Source organism: Vigna unguiculata, chromosome 10, assembly GCF_004118075.2.
Source record: "Vigna unguiculata cultivar IT97K-499-35 chromosome 10, ASM411807v1, whole genome shotgun sequence".
In the NCBI taxonomy this organism is placed as follows: domain Eukaryota; kingdom Viridiplantae; phylum Streptophyta; class Magnoliopsida; order Fabales; family Fabaceae; genus Vigna; species Vigna unguiculata.
In genome coordinates this window covers 36,786,783-36,807,195 of record NC_040288.1, presented here as the reverse complement: position 1 = coordinate 36,807,195, position 20,413 = coordinate 36,786,783, and the positions used below count along the sequence as shown (strand labels likewise).

Below are 20,413 nucleotides of genomic sequence, written 5' to 3'. Positions count from 1 at the left end.
AGGGAATGGGTAGTACATCATACCCTATACACCAAAGCGGCAATGGCGCGTGCATTAATCACCCCACTCAATCTAGTAACTTACTTTTTCCAAAGAGATTTCGTCAAATATTTCCTCCAAAAAAACTACTACACTGCACACTACAACTATACTAACTCTCCTATTATTTTCATTCCCCACCCTCTGTATCATACACCTTCCAAACAAACTCCTAATTTTCTTAATTTAAGTTATTACTATTTATTATTTATTTTTTATTTTCATTATTAGTCCATCAATCAATTCTTATTAGTATTGTTCACCTGTACATGTATGCAATCTATTTGCCTTCTAGCATGTAACAAAAACATCATAAACATAAACACAAGTATAACTATAACTATAACAGTTATGATTTGAGGTATAACAGTTTCTCTCCCTTGTGTTGTGACCCTATATATTCGATAACCACCATCTCCCATACTCATCTCTTCCTTCGCTTTCCAACCTCAGAAGAAAGAAAGTTTCTTCCTTCGGTCCTCTCCTTTTCTTCTTCTTCTTCAATTCTCTGTTTGAAAAATACACTCTTCTTCGATGACAACGCACATTGATAACCTGTGGGTGTTGGCCTTGGCCTCCAAATGTACTCAAGAGAACATTGCATGGTCACTCTTGATCATGGCCTCTCTCTGGCTCACCATGACTTTCTTCTACTGGTCTCACCCTGGTGGTCCTGCTTGGGGTAAGTACTACTCCTTCCATTACTGGAAAAAGCCCACTTCAACCTCATCCAACAACCTTAACCTTTCCTCGGATACTGACAAAATCATTCCCGGTCCCAAAGGCTACCCTATTATCGGGAGCATCACCCTCATGATCTCCCTCGCGCACCACCGTATCTTTACCGCCGCCAAGGCATGCAACGCCATCAGGCTCATGGCCTTCAGCCTCGGAGACACACGTGCCATAGTCACGTGCCACCCCGATGTCGCCAAGGAGATTCTCACCAGCTCTGTCTTTGCTGATCGTCCAATCAAGGAATCTGCATACAGTCTCATGTTCAACCGTGCCATCGGTTTTGCCCCATACGGTGTCTACTGGCGCACACTCCGCCGCATAGCCGCCACGCACCTCTTCTGTCCCAAGCAAATCAAGGCCTCCGAGCTCCAACGGGCAGAAATCGCGGCTCAAATGACCCGCTCCTTCGCCAACCGCCATGGTGCCTTTCAGCTTCGCCAGGTTCTGAAAAAAGCTTCTCTTAACAACATCATGTGGTCTGTGTTTGGACAGAGGTATAAGCTGGATGAGGCAAACGCAGAAATGGAGGAGCTTTCCCAGTTGGTAGAACAGGGGTACGATTTATTGGGTACCCTTAATTGGGGCGACCACCTCCCTTTTCTCAAAGACTTTGACCTCCAGAAAATCCGGTTCACTTGCTCAAAACTCGTCCCCAAAGTGAACCGGTTCGTTGGTTCAATTATCGCCGACCATGAAGCCGACATAACCCAAACCAACCGCGATTTCGTTCATGTTTTGCTCTCTCTCCAAGGTCCAGATAAATTGTCTCACTCCGACATGATTGCTGTCCTCTGGGTAAGTTTAATTTAATTCCTACCAAAATTAATAATATAAATTTAACCTGAGAACTTAATTACTCACTGCCGCATGCATGTTCCTAAATAATATATAAATAAATAAATGTCTAATTGGTGATGTAAGGCTATTTTATTACATGTTCCTAATTTTTAATTTATTTTTTTGACAGGAAATGATATTTAGAGGGACCGACACGGTGGCGGTTTTGATTGAGTGGATATTGGCGAGGATGGTGCTTCATCCCGAGGTGCAAAGGAGGGTGCAAGAGGAACTGGATGCGGTGGTTGGTGGTGGGTCACGTGCCTTGACAGAGGATGATGTGGCCATGACCGTTTATCTTCCGGCGGTGGTGAAGGAGGTTCTGAGGCTGCACCCTCCAGGCCCGCTTCTCTCCTGGGCCCGTTTGGCCATAACTGATACCACCATTGATGGGCATCATGTGCCCGCAGGGACCACGGCTATGGTTAATATGTGGGCCATAGCACGGGACCCGGATGTATGGGTGGACCCACTTGAATTTAAGCCGGAGAGGTTCGTGGGTTTGGAGAACGAGTTTTCTGTTTTTGGGTCGGATCTGAGACTTGCTCCATTCGGATCGGGTAGAAGGACTTGCCCTGGGAAGACTCTGGGTTTGAGTACCGTGACCTTCTGGGTGGCTAGTCTCTTGCACGAGTTTCAATGGATACCCTCTGATGAAGCCAACGGTGTTGATCTAACGGAGGTGCTCAGGCTCTCTTGCGAAATGGCCAACCCCCTCACCGTTAAAGTCCGTCCCAGGCGTGGACTCAGCCCTTGAAATAATAGTAGCAGTGTTTAAGTTTGTCTAAGTTATTAACTTGAAACTCTTTGTTTTAATGGGAAGAGAAAAAAAGAAAAAAAAAAAAAAGGGAAAGAGAGGAAGGTTTTGCATGTGGCAGGGGTTGGTGGGAGGTGCATGGCCCTTTGGAGGCACTAAATGTTAAGTGCATGGCCCTTTGAGTCATCAGGTTTTTCTCTTTTTTCTTTTTTTGGTTTTTGGTTTTTAAGTTGACAGTGAAGTCTGAAGTTGTCCGGTTATAAAAAATTAGATAATATCTATTTTCATTGTAAATATTTTGGTAAAATTAATACAAGTTTTTAAGTTTGGCCTCTACCATTTAAATAATGTGTCGTTAAAAACTAAACTGGAAGTAAATAAAATAATTCATCATCATGTCATAATCCGTAGCACATAACACACGCTAATGTGATAGATAGATAGATAGTACACTGGTACACATATGCCAGTGGGAGTTTAGCTATAGACAAGATAGCACACGTGATTACATCATAATTGTGGTTGAATTGAAAAAATATATGTATTTGAGGACACATAATAATAATAATAAAAAAAGAATGTAGATAATAATTTATTTAAGGAATTGAATCGGGAGAAGTGCGTGATGGAATGTGGTTGAGTGTGGAATTGCAAGTTGTAGAGAGGTGATGTGGGAGTTGTGAATGAAAGTTAAATTTGAAATATTTGGGATTTGGCAGTATGCAGTGAGAGACAAAAACCTTGGCCTGATCTAAGTCTACAACCAAGTACATGGTTCCCTGAGGTTTATTGTGACTCCTATGCACAACGACATGTTGATTATTACTATGGGTGGGGGCAACTCTGGTTTTCAACTTGTCCTAACCTCCTACCACCTATGACGCTTTGCACCACAAACTCTTTCATTTGTCATAAAAAACAGGACCACATTGATCTGTATCTTCAATTTTCTAGGGAGAAGTAAGACTTCAACTATACATGTAATTGACAGCACAGAGAGGTACATCTTACTCAAATTTAGCACATACACAACAGGGAATGTTTTATTTATTACAATGCCTTTTATTAATCTTTTTTCCCCTTTTGCTCAGTTTCAATTTCATTTCACGTAAAGTGCCTTTGCCCCCATTGTTACTATCATCATGCTATCATCGGTAAAACCCTCTCAAAAAATCATTAATACGGCAATTTCGTGTACATATAGTTGGCTATAACCATTTAAGTCAAACCAATTTACTTGACCCTGGTCTTCAATTATCCCATTCTTGTCAACCTCAACTTTATTCCTTTTCCCATTCGCACAACCTTTTTTTCTTCTCTAAATTCCTCTTCAAGAACTTAGCGTTTCGTTTCTTCTAGTCATTGCAAAATTATAAATTGTCTCTTCTTCGATGTTGCGAAATTCGATTCAGAAACAACCATTCACGTATTATATATAACAAACTTGTTCGGATAACAACTATCAACATTTTTTTTTGTTTACTAGTAGTGAACTACCCTGAGGATAAGAACTATGGCTACTTCATCGAAACTCACACGTTTATCATCATAATTGGGCCCAAGTGTAGTGACATGTCTTGGATAAGAATACAAATTCATTGAATATCTTGTTCCAACTTTTTAGGAAACAAAATGAATACTGCATTGACAATTCCAATTCTATGAAGGACATGGAAAAATATACTCGTGCTTTTATTTTGTCTAATTTTGGTTTTTTCTCACGTTTTTTTCTTTTTTTTTTCACTTTTAATACTATGTGCAATAATTCTTGTTAAGTAGATCTCTCGGCTGAATTAGCTTAAAACACATATCGCTATTGGAGATTTGAAATACCTTTGGTAAAGTTACTAAAAGTGTTCCTTGTACATAACATGATTAGTGATTGGTATTTACTAATTGTAGAAAAAGTTGCACCTTTTGGATTTCCTAATGACTATTATTTTTTAAAATGAATTTTAGAAATTGAATAACATCACATACGTATCAAGAGTCGGCTTTGTTTTCGAAGGTTGACAAACTAGAAATGCATGACATCAATCATGCAATGATGTAAGTCTAATCGGGTTGAATATCCACACAATTAGTGTGAGAAAATTAAAAAAAAAAAAGAGTAAAAGGGTTTAATTAAAATACATTTCTTTTGCTAAGCAAGAAATAGAAAAATGATTAAATAGTATTTGACTTAAATTAAAGTAAAAATGTGTTAAACTATATAAACAACTCAAATAAAATTCTGAAATGTGCTTGAAATGTCAAATAAACTTAACAAAATTTGATTAAAAGGAATAAATTCATGTATTTCGAAATATGAATGACTAAATTGGTCCAAACTTTCAAAATAGACTAATTCCAAAATTTACTGAAAGTTAAAAGACCAAAAACATATTTAACTAATAGAAAAAGGATCTTTAGAATTTTGAAAAACTCAATTGACCTATGTAACACAAAATCCAATTAAGCTGAAAACTTACTCAAAAGCACTTCGATATTTGAGCTTAAAAATCAAAATCTTAGAGAATGAATATTGATTATTGGTTTTACACATGTTTGTGTGCCCTAAAGTTCTTGCCTTTGTAAGATGAAGAATTCAGAATGCGGGATACAGTGTAATGGCCTGAGATCACAGCGTGCGAGCCATCTTACGTTAGTGGCGGTCTCTTCGTTGGGACTATAATGCTTTGTCTTCAAAGGTGGTTCAATGCATTTTGCATCAAAACTTTTTGTAGTTCAGATCCCCTATTCAACACTTTTAACATATTCAATTCCAAATCCTAATTAACATCAAAGTTCTGGTCCCATAGTATTGCTTTTTTTGTGGTTTAAAACATATACAATCCTGATATTCTTAACATAAGATCCTAAAATCATGCACCAAAATTGAGCACAATATACATTCCAAGGAAGACACTTATTATATAAAACGAATATTGCTAAGAGAAAGAATAGCGTCTTTAAAATGTGAAAGGGCGATTTTTTTTTTTTTTTTAAAGTTTTAGGAGTTTGGAATGAATGATCTTCAAGTTCTTGTTAAAAACTTAATAGAGATTCATTTAAAAATCAGTTTTTTTCTTTTATATTCTCAAGTTAATAAGAACTTTAAATAAAAATATACTAAATAATTAAATATTAAATGATTACTTCCTTTAATATTGATATCTATATAGGGATGACAAGATTGGATTGATGCAAGTAATATTTATCTTCTACCCATCCTGTTCAACAAAATTCGTTTAACAACATGTCTCATTATTTGTTGGATATATGTAAAAATGTATCCGATATTTTTTTTTATATCTGCAGGTACCTTAAATACTCATAGATAATTTTATATTTTATTTTTAATTTTTTTTTAAATAAAATCATTTAAATATATATATATATATATATATATATATATATATATATATATTTGAAGTAAAATTTCAAACGATTGTTGTATGATTAATATTTTTGTTACCAATAATTTTATTTTGATCACTTGAAATTTAAAAAAAAATGCTAAAAAAATTTCGGTAATAATTATTAGCATCTTAATATATTTGGTCGAATGTCATGATACTAAATATGTCCCATTGCAAGTAGGAATTGAAATACCTATATCCATTATCCGTGAATATTCACTAAGAATACCCATTTGATATATCTTTAAGATATTACCCATGAATATTCATATAAATGTCTTTTAAAGCTTACCAAACAAAGTTCTTCGTTTGTCTGTCGTCCTGAATATCTCAAATGAAGTCTTTCATTTATTATTATTATTTTTTTAAAATCAAAAGATAAAACCAAAAGTCATAATCACAAATCATTTCCAAAGATTCAATGAAAACTATGTTTAGAAATTATAAATTCATATATGTTTATAAATAAACAAGTAATAATTAATATTAATTTCTAAAAACAAGGTGTTATAACTACTAAATTAAGGATTAAAAGCATGTTTGTGGAATGAAGAGTACAAAAAAAAAAATATCTCACTTGATCTTTTAAAGCATCTTCACAATTTTTGTTCTGAATAAATCTTTTCAAACTCTTTAGTTTAAAAATTAAAAGAAGAGTTTTGCCTTTTCCACCAAATGTGGAAGGAAAATGGAGAGGGAAGCGAGCACTCTATTGAGGTGTTGACCCTTTCAAATTACCACATCTTATAGGCAACATATCATAACATTTTTTAGGGTTATATTTTACTCCTCATTGAGTGGACATAAAAACAAGAAATTTCTTACATCCTATGCCAAAAACACATTTACATGATTTCAAATGCATTTATTTTGTCGTTCTTATAAGAAAAGCTCTCTTGATATTTTCAAGGAAATGCTCCACAAGAGTTACCTTAATGGATCTTGCTAACCATTGTCATTAAAGGCACTTAGAGCACCGATTAAGTTAAGGATAATTAATACATCTTGAAATGTACAAAAGTTCATAATTAATTGTGATATTAAATGAAATCTAACTTAATCACAATTAATACAATTTTATTTTATTTAAAAGACAAGAATATCCATAAGTATTGTATAGTTGTTATATAATATTTTATTTAATGTTTACCAATAAAAATTACAAAATAATTAAATAATAAAATAACTATGTTTTAATGTTATTAAAAATTAAAATATAATTAAACATAAAAAAGTTTAACTTAACATAAAAATCAACAAAAAGTAGTATTAAACATCTAAAAGATTTACAAAAGAATAATAATTAAAGTATCAATTTGAGATTTAATTGAGTTTCAAAAATGTTTATTTTTATTATTTACATATTTTAAAGAATATTTTTGTCTTTATAAAACTAGTTATATGCATTTATATTATTTTAATTAATAGAATTAATAATTCTAACTTTCAATGTAAAAATAATAAATCCACATGCATTAATTATTCCTTAACAGGTGGATACGGATTAACATTCTCCCACCTTAGAAAGTCATCAACATATATTTTTATGATACCCATGAGCTCTTTGAACGCTTTATCTAAAAGTAATGGAGTATTTAAACTAAATCTCATATACTATATGCATAATATTTCACAACTCATTCAAGTGTGGGTTTGTAGTTTTAAACTAATTAAAAGTCGAATCCAAATTTTTGAAATTACTCATGGACTAAAATAAATTTGCCCACGAAGTTATATTAAGCCTTATTTGTGTAAAAGATGAGTGACTTTATTATCAAGCACAAAAGGATATTATTGCTAAAGATTAGGCAAAAAATGATCATATTGTTGAAGAGTTATATAAAGGACAAAGTTTCCAACTGCTCATCAAGATATAGTTTGTCAAGAATTATAAAATATGCAATGCTTTAAGCTTTAATTTTTTTGTATGGAAATTTTAAATCTTTGTACTATTCACTTTGTGAAGTCATGCAATTGTAAGAAAACTTTGTTACATCCTCTCTACATTCTATCCTATATATTTGTAAGTAGGAGAGACAACCAAGAATATTAGTCCTTAGAGAGTAGAGATTGATATAACAAAGACAATAAGGACCTGAGAAGTTAGAATGTGATATGAATTAGAAACATTTGTTGATGGGTTTTATCCAACATTGTTTGTTGATGACAAATGCAACATGACATCAAAATTGTTAATAGATACACAAAGAGCTATTATGGACAAGCCTTGTCCTAAAGAACCTAGATGAAAGAGAAAACAATCTTCATTCTTTTTACTATATACAAGTGGAATCATCAACGCATTTTTTTTTTCTTTAATTGCAATTTCTCATATGAGTTGTGGCAAGAATCATATATTTGTAACAATACTCAACTTCACAAAAATGAAGCGATCCTTTAGAAAAAAAAAACAATTATAATGATAGACTGTAAAAGCTTAAAAGTTGATGAAAGTCAGGTTTAGTTTTTGTATATGTACCCTTTAATTTGAATGAAAATATACATGAATTTTACTCTCAAATAGAGTTTGTTTTCTTAGACTTCTTCTTCGATAGAAATCTATGTTGCTCAAAGAGAAAAGGACAAATACTGAAAGGTACTAATAAATAAATATGTAGTTCTAGCTGATGATATTTTTTACGTAAGGCTAATTGAATTGAAAACGAATTTTGGGGTTTATATATAATATTTGCTTTTACTAAAGCAAGAATAATGATATTTTAGAGAAACCACTATCTACCAGTCTCTTGCAAACTGGCATTATTGATAAGAACACCAATTAATGTATGTGAACAAACATTAGGATGAAATACATTTGTTACATATTTATTGGTTTTTAATGGTTTGAAATGTGTCACTTTCAACATTTTCAATAATAAAGCTGGTCGTATGACTTGGCATCATATGGATTAAATTAACAAAATTATTTAACAACGGTTGGGCATAAAACGAACACCATTTTTTCCAATATAAAAAAAAAGTGGTAGCTAAAAAGTTATAAAGAATTTACCCTACCCTTTTTGCGGGTAAAGATTTGTCCAAAGACATGAAAAAAAAAAAAAATCTTATACTACCGAAAGCCTATGAAATATGAATGACAGTGACACCAGTTGAAGCTTGAGTCTTTATCCTGTTCCTGTCTCATTAACGAAAAAAAAATCTGGTGGCATATTCATCCATATACTTTATAGTTTATCCTTTTGCATGATAGAAAAAGAAGAAGGCAAGGAAAAAATTTACTGATAAAAAAACAAAAACAGGAAGGTAGATTACGTTGTTGGGAAAAGAAAGCTGAAATAAGAAGTGAGCTCAAATATGCAATTGACAACATAACAAACGGGACAAAATGGTTCGTGGGTCGTTTGGCACAAATTTGGGCCAAACAAAGTGGGACAAACAAGATTTTGCGTTTGGTTATTGCCCTCTAGCTCACAAAGGAACATGGGTCCAATGATGTCTACACCTAAATGACACATTTTGTCATTGGGATTCACTCAGTGGGGGACCGAATCTTAAACTTTATACTCTTCCATCTATCTATACCTCTATTGTCACTTTTCAAACAATAATAACGGGTCTACAACGGATGCAGCATGATTATCAAAAATTAATTTTGATTTATCAAATATGTAAAGTTTCACCCCTTTCTTCTTCGTCTTCTTTTGTTAAAAACTAAGAAAGAGTGGTGTATGAAACAGATTTATTCATCGAACCAAGTTCTCTTTGGGTTGGAGGAAGAATATTAGCTGTCAAACTTATTTTTCTGTTCGTTGTTGTATTTTGCTATAATGAAAATTACTTATAGTAATAAGTTTTCTGCAACATATCTATATTTAGGAGAAGGGGTGCTAAAAAATTGTAGAGGGTACATATACTGTTGTTAAAACCTACTAAGACCAGTATCTGATGCTGAAAAATTTAATGATTTTGTACAAAGTTCTAGCTTTAAATCTTTTGGCCGCTGTTAAAGAAAACTATAGTGATATATGTGTATATATAAGCCCTCATGCAAGCTCAATATGTCAATTAAACAGAAATTATAACCCAAGAACAATAAATTTCCTTTTAGTGTTAAACAGTTTTTTTTTTTTTAATATGATCTCATGTATTTATTATCTATTGATACACAACTTTCACATAATATCGTCAACATAAGGGCATTCCCAAAAAAAGATAGTTGTTTCTACTTTCCAAGTGTTTACTGCAATTAAATGATTCGATCTTTTTAACTAAACTATTCAGTCAAGGGCTGCAGAATTTAAACATGGAACACAAGACATAATACAATAATCTGCACTCCAATTACTATGTTTGATAAAATCTATTTCAAAATATTATTCATGAGATAATAGATTGAGTCCAAATGAGCAACTAGCATAACTGAGAAAGAGGCCATAGCAAATCAAGGAAACAAAATTAATCCCTGCATGATATTTGAGAGAGCCAAATAGTTTTGAATGATACCCAGAAAAAAGGAAAAAGGAAAAGAAACAACACTGCAGCCACTTTATTACCACTAGGACACTTTTGATATGGACTTTGAATAATAGATGCACTAAAACTATGGCCACAGCTCATATTCAATTTTCTGATTCAGTGGACTTGGTTTTTTTGCCATAGTACTGCAGAGCAAATGCAAAGCCCAATATCAGCAATGGCACCAGGTACTGCAAGATCTTCACAAATCCAGAAGATTGATTGTTGTAGGCAGGTGCTTGTGCAGGTGGGCGTAGAGTTTCGTTGGGAACTTGTGCTGCTGGAAGAGAGGTGGTGTCAACATTCCCAACAAAGTATGTCTGCATCATCTCAACTGCTGCATCACTGTGCCCAATATCTTCAAAATCAGTGGTGGCATCCTTCTCTGTGTAAACACCAAAACATTCTTAGTCCCTGTCTATTATTTTCTCTGTTTCTTTATTGATTCATTTTCTTTCTTCTAGCAAACTAGGCCAGAGGAAGTAGATTCCGATGGCATGTTAATGACATTATCGGACCAAGATGAAATAATTACCTGTTGCGGTCACTAAAACTTCATCACCTCCTGGATGATCATCCAAAAATGGGGTCACATCATACGCCTGCCACAAATGAAGTGCGTTAGGTAAATTGTTTTGATCTATATACAGTCTACTATTCACAAAAACAAATCTCAAGGAACATCTACTTGAGCTTCTATAGTCATTAAAAAAGGAAAAAGAAGGATAAGTAAAGAAATCAGGGGCCATCAAGGAGTGTATTTGACATCTAGAAATAAAGGTTAAAATTAGTATCTTATTTATCTACAAAAGTTTCCCCCCTCTGTTGGCTCTTTTTGCAGTGCAGATTGTAATTAATCAATTCAATTGTCAGACAGTGAGTATAAAAGCAAATGGATCTATATAACTTTATAAGATCAATGGCATTATCAGTACCTAAAGTTTTCTAAACTAACTAACCACTGACTGTGTTCTTTTTGCAGTGCAGAGTGTATTAATCAATTCAATAGTCAGACAGTGAGTATAAAAGCAAATGTATTTAACTATTTCTTCAATGTTGTTTATGATACGATCTATATAACTTTATAACATAAATGGTATTACCAGTACCTAAAGTTTCCTAAACTAACTAATCACTGATTGTGTTCATCTTTCTCTAAGATTCAAGACAGTCTGAATAGAACATTGAAACAATGACCAGGTTGTCATTCGTATAAATACTTTAGATTTGTGATATTAGAAACATAAGGAATTATTTTCTTTTACTGATAAGTGGGTTTGGAAGAATTGATGACACCCTGATTAGATAGAGCTGGTGGTGGGGTGGGTGTGGCATCCCTCAATGGGGTTGAAAACATTATAGGCTCTATGAAAGGGCAGGAATGAACAATGATTTCTAGAGAGTCTTTGAAAATTGAAATCAAGAGTCTTAGCAACATATTGTTTTCAATACCAGAAATCATAAGATATGGTTATGAGAAGGAGTGGAGGTACTTTTGAAAGACTGAGATTCTGAGTGCTTGAGGAGGGTGTGATGGACGCAGAGGTGTTTGTTGATGGAGAAATCAATACCTGATACCATGTAAAGTTCTTACTTAGAGAGGAAAGGTGTTTGTTCCCTTTTGCAACTCTGAAAAAGCTGTTTACATGAAGCTTTGGAAGATTAGTGGTCTAGGAGGAGACCTGGAGAGCAAGGGATTCTTTTGGCTCAGATTCATTGCCGGAAATGTTGTTTGAAGAATTTCTACTTTCATTGTTTTCCCTTTTCTGAATGAGTTTGTATTCTCTTAAATACAATTTGTTCTTTCGATAAAGAGAAAAAAGGTGTACAGGCTAATGAAATGCAACGGAACACTTCACACAAACAACTTGTTCTAGCAACTAGAATTTGGAAAGCAAAATGTTCTTCCCGATGGGAGATGATATGTTAGTTTTTGAAGCTTGTTAACTCTGGTAGTGTTATGATAATATGTAATGAGCACTTGAAAAATAACTCATTTAACATCCACTTATTGAAACAGGAAAATCCTATTCTTTAATAAAAAAATTGACATCAACGTCACTTTGTGAAAAGACTCACCAGCCAGGATAGAAAGATAACTGTTCCGGCAAGAAATTGAATATGTTTTACCAAAGACAAAATTTTAAGAATCTTTCTGACTTAATGTGAAATAAAGAGCACACTGAGGCCAGAAAATAGTCCCCCAACCCTAAGAGTTAATCTTTTATTTATAGGCAAAATAGTAACAAATATAATAACCGACTCACCAAAATATCTCTCATATACAAAATATCTTAATAAAATATTAAATATTAATAAGGAAAATTAGGCTCATAAACTTTCATGAATCGAGTCACGCCAGGACAACCATTGATATATAGTCTCCTTACCAACCAGGAGTATGCTATCTCTTTCATGTTCAATGACTGATAAGGCGACACAGTTTTATCATAGAAATAGTTTGAGATAAAATTGAACTTCAAATTCCAACAGTTGCTGCCCTCAACAAAATTAAGAATATAGTAATAGTAGTTTGTGTTTTGCAGATACTAAAAAGCCAAAATGAGAAAATAAACAAAGACAATCCATATTTTACTAATCGTATAAATGTCTTCTAATTATGCCCAAAAGAACTTTCTAAATCATTAAATAGCATATTCCCATTGTGAGCCCTCTGATTTATCCATCTTTCAATGAATTTCACAAGGAAAGAATTTGCATCATTAAAAAATCTTACAGTATTGGGTTTAGTCCAGTTATTTATGCTTATACTATTTGAGCCAAGAACAGTAGCTTTAATTGCACCCCCTAAGAGCATCTCTATTGTTGGGTTCTTCAATCTAAGAATTTTTCTTAGAAGAACTGTGGTTGGAGTAGATGAAAAGTTCTCCACGTTGGAAGAATTGTTCTTCAGCAAGAACTCTGAATAACAGAGAAAGAGAAGGTGAAAAGAGAGCTGAGAAAGAAAAAGGGAAGGGGATGAGGTACATAAAGAACTTCAAAAGAGTTCTTAACCCTGGAGAGAGAAAAAAAAAACAATAAAGTTCTTAGCATCCTAGATGGCAATGTCAACCCACAAAATTATGCTTAAGAACCATTTTTTGGTTCTGGGTAACCACTCTTCATTCACTACCACAGCTTCAGCCACGTCAAGCATTTTCCCACAATTTGACATGATTTCAGCAATCACAGTACAACTCCTCAATTAATCAAACATTTTAGCCATTTGCCCATAGGAGAATTCTTTTATTACTGAGCTAGTATAAACACTTAACCCATTTGCATTATGTTGGGATTTTGGGGTCTTCCATGATGAGTACGCTATATTAATCTGGTTAATCAGTAAATGCTATCATCATTTATCATAGGGTGTTCAGCATCATTGTATGAGAATCCCTGTTCATTGCTATAGGAATGCATAAATTACTATTGTACATATCATGCTTATGGATTAAACTGATGAAAGAATTTTGATTACTTTTACATCAAAATTCTAAAATCTAAATTCCATACACAACTTTTTTTAACTTGATACATACAAGGACTGAATCAATGACTTTTGTTCAAACCCAAACCACGCCAGAGGAAAATTAGGACCTTCCCCCCTCCCCCTACCAGGATCAGTCAAATAAAGTAAGATAAAGTCCTCAACATTCATCCACAGATTATTAACACATCAGATTCATCCAAGGAAAAATAAAAGATCGACTTAGGAAAACAGATCTAGAATCAAATGATAACATAAACTGAATTCAGATCACAAAAAACTGACCTTTCCTTTGATTATAATCCAACAATCCTTCTTGTGGTTATGCTTAGCCACCTCCTCAAAGGTAAAAGTTTTGGTACTTGAACCCATCACTGCCTCTTCGCTGCCCACAGAAAAACCAAGTACAACCCATTGCCATAGTATTATTCATAAAATACAACACACAGAAGGGGAAAATATTTGTTTAACACTCAAAATCCAAGACAAATTCAGATAACTTAGGCTTAAAAATGGAGAAAGGAAGAAAATCACAGCCATAGATGGAAAAAAGTTAAAAGAGAAGAAAATTTCTTACACGCTGCTGAGGATAGAAAGGAGAAGATGGTCTTTCCTTCGAACAGTGTACTTTTTAACAGTGATGCTGTTTCTCTCATCCAACATCTAAAGACAAAGACTATTTATATACTTGTACATTTGAAAATCCCAAGACTACACTTCTTTTCTTTCTACAATTTTGAAAGGAAATTTTGTTTTGTTTATTTAATTAAATATTAACCTCATTTATTATTCTCTTCCCCACTCGTTAAAAATAATCACTCAGTTCTAGGTTTAACATGTTTTTTGTTTGTAGTATTTATAACAATTTAATATTTTTTTGTTTAATTAATCTTAATATTTATTAAAAAAATTAATGTGGTTTATTTTTATTTAATGATAATAATTTGGTAGAATGGTACGTACATTTGTACTTTCGTGAGAGAAAAAATATTAATATTAACATTAATCTAACAAAAAAAATACATTATCTCCTTTTAATGAATATTACAACCACATAAAAAAAAATAAACATTCAATAATTGGATCAAAAGAGGTACTAAATTACTAATCCCTCATTTCTAAATTACCAATAAGAAAAACAATTATTTACTTAATTTTATTAAATTTATAAAATAATGTTACAAGTTACTAATTTAATTTTATTATTAAAACTTTTCATTTATTGATAAAAAACGCTTATTAAATTGATAACAAAAATCGTTTTTCTCTTCCTTAATTAACAATAGAAAAGAAAAAGGATATATTGAATGGAACTCATGATGATCTTTTATCAAAAAAATAACTCATCTGTTCATAATATTTGATATGAACAAATATAAAATTACAAAATGTCTTCTAAAATATTACCAATTCAAAATAATAGGTAATGTCAGTTTTCAATAATTTATTATATAAATTAATGAAAGATAGTAACTTATGTGATATTAAAAATTTTAAATTACCGTATAAAAAATTAACTACATTCACTAAATATGTACTAGACTAATTTAAAAGTGGATTAAATATATTTTTGATCTTTTAAGTAAATTTTGGAATTAGTCCATCCCGAAACTTTGAACCAATTTAGTCTTTTATCTTTCGAAATACGTAAATTTAGTCTTTTTAATTAAATTTTATTAGGTTTATTTGATATTTCATACGCATTTCAGGTTCAGGATTGTATTTGAGTTATTTATACTGTTTGACACATTTTTGCTTTGTTTTATTATTAAGTCAAATACTATTATGAAACATGTTTGAAATGTCAAATAAACTTAACAAAATTTGATTAGAAGAACTGAATCCACGTATTTTGAATGATGAATGACTAAATTGGTCCAAAGTTTCAAAATGGACTAATTCTAAAATTCACTGTAAGTTAAGAGACCAAAATCATATTTAACCCTTTAAAAGTTTGTATAAAATATTTAAAAATGAAATTAAGTTATTTTAAAAGTGTTTGTGAATTCTTATATGAACAAAAACTTGAAAGAAAGGAAAGATTCACATGAAGCTTATGTTGACATTGTTTCTCACGCTTTATTGCATCATTAAAATCAAACGTTGAAATTTGCGTTTTTCGCACATGTTCTCAATTCACATTCAATTCAAAATCTTAAATGCGAGAATCAGATATGGAAGAAAGTGTTTGATTCAACATATTTGATGTTTATAGAGAAGGTGAAGAGTGAAACATTTATTAGGAAGGTGAAATGTGGAAAACACGAACTTGGTGGCCCCTTATGCATGAAGAGATAAGAATTTGGACCTATTTAATTATACCATTTAATACAATTAATTTTAATAATAACTCCAGAAATTTATTAAAGTCTTAAATTAAAAAATTAAATTGTTTATTACACCAATTTATATATATTGTAACTCATTTTGCCCACAAACTTAATTGTTTATGAAACTACTCTCATTGTCATTGACATCAATTTTTCTCATTCTTATTTACTCATTATTAGCTTTGCGTGTATTTTTTTATAATTTGTTTATGTAACTACTAATAGAAATACATACATATACATTTTTTTATTATGGCAATAAAAAAATTATTTTTTATTACTAAAAAATAGATATAAATAAAGGATTTTATAATTTTTTTATTATAGATAAAATGTTATCTTTTTTTTTCATTTTTACATAATAAAAAAAATGACATATAAAATAATTAGAATTAAAAATGAAGTAAAAATAAATATATGTAATATTATAAAAAGAATTGATGTTTTCTTAAACTTATAAAGTAATAAACAAATAAAAAAAAACCCATCTATTTAATTCCCACACATGCAAGGAAGGGATAAATATTTATTTCACACTTTACTTATTTTCGTTTTATGTTTATGTCATTATAATTTATTAAATGTTAATTTATGGATTAATTATGGCCATCGTAAACAAAAGGTAACAAATTTAACGTGTAACTGGTAACATGTTAATGAACCTGATAATTTTTTAGATAAATTCAATTATAAAACATACCACAGCAACTTCTAAGGTGATAAAACGTATTGTTGTTTGTGGAAAGTGTGTTCTAAAATTGGGAATAAATAAGTTAATGCATTTATTGGATTAGTGCTTACCTTTTTCAAAATTCAAGTACTATAAGAAAATAATTAATAAACGCCTAATTAAGAAAGTTAGCAGCCACTTGTTACATCTTTTTGACGTTTCCGAAAAAGAGAGAGCATGTATTGTCATTTTATGGTACGAATGAAGGATTAGTCATTTTTTTCACTATAGTCTTATCATTTATTAAGGGTGGGTAAAAAAATCCAATTTTTATGATCAATCCATTTTTTCTATGATCCAATCCATTTAATATTCATTCTATTAAAAATCTAATCCATTTAAAATCCATTTTATTGGATCTGGATATCAATCTAATCTACATTTTATATATTTTATGGATTGAATATTCATTCTCGAAATCTAGATTTTCAAAATGGATAATCCAAAATATTCAATCCAAAATTTCACTTTATATTTTTTGTTAGGTTAGGCTAAAGGTTGAGACGTACTAGCCCAAATTTAGTCGTATTTGATTGAGTTGGCGTGACCCTATACAAAATTTGGCCAAATTCTATCAAGTTGGTCCCGATCAAGATTTGACTCAGTTGGTCCTGGACAAAATTTGGAAGTATTCGACCAAATTTGTCAAATTCTTTGGTGTCAGCCCTATGGACACAAATTTGGATCCACATCCATTATTTGGATCCAAAATGGATGTGGATTAAATTTTCGATAGGGCTGACACCATAGAATTTGAATGATTTTTTGTCGAGGCCAACGAGGCCAAATTTCAGCATAGGATGAACTTGGATGACTTTCGAACGAATTTTGGTCGGAGACGACGTGACCAAATTTAGGCTAAGGTCGAATCGAAAAAATTTCAGGTGAGATTGACTTGACTGGATTCGACTGAATTTTGGTCAGAGTCAATTTTGCCTAATATGACCAAATTTTGGCCAAAGCCGACTTGGCCAAATATGGCCACATTTGGGTCAAGGCCTGATCAGTCAAATTTCGGTCAGGATTGACTCCACAAAATTCGTCGGTCGGGACCGACTTGACTGAATATGACCAATTTTCGATCACAACCGACTAAGTTGAGTATAGTCAAATTTCGTTCGGGACTTAGTCGACCGAATACGGCTAAATTTGGGCAAGTGCCGACTTAACCAAATTTTGGTCATTACCAACTCAACTGAATTTGGCCAAATTTAGGTTAGGACCGACTCGCCTATAAAAGACCAAATCTCGGTCGCGATCGACTCTGCCGAATACGACCAAAATCAGGCCAGGACCAACTTGGCCAAATTTTGGTCAAGGTCAACACGACCGAATTTTGACCAGAGTTGTCTCGACTGAATTCGGCCGAATTTTGGTCGTGGCCGACTTAGTTGAATACGACCAAATTTCGATCGTGACCAACTCATTTGAATACGGCCAAATTTCACCCTAGGTTGTCTCAACCAAATACGACCAAATTTGGGTCAGGGCCGACTAGGCCAAATCTCAATCGGGGCCAACTCGATTAAATTCGACCAAATTTTGACTGGAGCCAACTAGGCTGAATACAACCAAATTTTGGTCGCAGTTGTCTTGGCCGAATACGGTCAAATTTTGTCTAGGTCGACTCAGCCCAATGCAGTCAAATTTGGGTCGGGGTGAACTCAACCGAATACTTACAAATTTTGTCTAAGACCAGCTGGGTCAAATTTCGATCAAGATCGACTTGACAAAATTCGGCCAAATTTTGTATAGGGTCACATCAACTCAATCAAATACGACTAAATTTGGACTATTCGGTCTCAACTTTTAGCATAACCTAACCAAAAATATAAACTGAAAATTTAGATTGGATATTTTGGATTATCCATTTTGAAAATCTAGATTTAGTGAATGGATATCCAATTTATAAAATATATAAAATATATATCAGATTGATATCCATATCCAATAAAATGGATTTTAAATGGATTGAATTTTAAATAAAATAGATATTAAATGGATTAAATCATAGAAAAAATAGATTGGAATACAAAAAATGGATTTTTTGCCCACCTTTGATTAGAATTTTGTGACACATCTCTTCGCATATTGAATGTCAGAACAGAAAACCAATAAAAAAATATTATTTGCCAACATCTAAACACTTTTCTAAAATCATCCATGTAATGATAGCAGACATTTGCAAAAGCTCTAAATTACTGTTGTTGCATAATGTTAGCTTTCGTATTTTCGATAAAATAATGTTCTTTCTCTTCCTTCTTTTGATCAATAAGAAACTATTATCTGAAGAAGGATAAACAACAAAGAAGAACCTTAGCTATACTATAACCAGTAAACCAAAGCACAATTATTTTATGAAAGAATGAAGTATTTCAGTGCAATAATGTGAGACGTGCGATGTGGGACGTAGAAGATGAGACGTGGGACGTGGGATGTGCGACGTGAGACGTGAGACGTGGGACGTGGGACGTGGGATGTGAGACGTGGGACGTAAGACGTGACACGTTAGACGTATGACGTGGGACGTGAGACGTGAGATATGGGACGTGAGACATAAACGTGAGACGTGAGATATGGGACGTGGGACGTGAAACATGAGACATGAGACGTGAGACGTGAGACGTGGGACGTGGGACGTGGGACGTAGAATGTGAGACGTGGGACGTGGGACATGGAATGTGGAACGTGGGACGTGGGACGTGGAACGTGGGACGTGGGACGTGGGACGTAACACGACGTGAGACGTAAGACATGAGACATGAAACATGAGATGTGAGACGTGGGACATGGGACGTGAGACGTGAGAAATGGGACGTGCGACGTGAGACCGTGAGACGAGAGACGTGAGACATGGGACGTGGGACATGGGACGTGGGACATGGGACGTGGGACGTGAGACGTGAGAGACGTGCGACTTGCGACGTGAGATGTGCGATGCGCGATGTGAGACGTTAGACTTGAGATGTGCGACGTGCAACGTGAAACGTCCGTAAACACTAAACCTTGAAATTTATATTTATAAATTTTAAACCTTACAATTTAATTAAAAATTTTAGAAGTTTAATAAAAGAATTGTTAATGTATCCATAAATTTGTAAAAACAAATTTAAATTATACTCTTGTAAAAAAATGTGTTAATAAAAAGAGATTAAATACATATAAAAGTGAAAGAATAAAAATATGAGGGTAAAAGTAATAATTAATGTTTATTTAAACCTATAAATAAAAATTATGAGAATAACAACAATAAATTATATTTATTGAACTCTTAAATGAGCGGAATGGAGTAGAGGATGATCTGAAAAGTTAAACTAAGGATGGGCAAAATATCTAATTTTCATGATCCAATCCAATTTTGCTATGATCCAACCCATTTAATATTCCTTTTATTAAAAATCTAATCCATTTTATTGGATTTGGATATCAATCTGATTTACATTTTATATATTTTATGGATTGTATATCCATACTCTAAATCTAGATTTTCAAAATGGATAATCCAAAATATCCAATCCAAATTTTCAGTTTATATTTTTGGTTAGGTTAGGCTAAAGGTTGAGACGAACTAGTTGGCTCTAGTCAAAATTCGGTCGAATTCAATCAAGTTGGCCTCGA

The 20,413-nt window shown here is 32.7% G+C and overlaps 2 protein-coding genes across 2 annotated transcripts; one reads left to right on the top strand and one right to left on the bottom strand.

The window, feature by feature from the left end:
- The first annotated feature begins 335 nt into the window (after nt 1–335).
- LOC114167002 (cytochrome P450 78A3-like) lies at nt 336–2,710 on the top strand. The gene is made up of 2 exons (XM_028051890.1): nt 336–1,572; nt 1,745–2,710. Exons 1-2 carry the CDS (start codon nt 574–576, stop codon nt 2,369–2,371), a joined length of 1,626 nt encoding a protein of 541 aa, XP_027907691.1. The 5' UTR covers nt 336–573; the 3' UTR covers nt 2,372–2,710.
- A 7,341-nt stretch (nt 2,711–10,051) lies between these two features.
- On the bottom strand, nt 10,052–14,438 carry LOC114167036 (cytochrome b5-like). The gene is made up of 4 exons (XM_028051947.1): nt 14,313–14,438; nt 14,021–14,120; nt 10,784–10,850; nt 10,052–10,633 (listed from the first exon to the last, which is right to left on the bottom strand). Exons 1-4 carry the CDS (start codon nt 14,396–14,398, stop codon nt 10,353–10,355), a joined length of 534 nt encoding a protein of 177 aa, XP_027907748.1. The 5' UTR covers nt 14,399–14,438; the 3' UTR covers nt 10,052–10,352.
- Nucleotides 14,439–20,413: the final 5,975 nt, after the last annotated feature.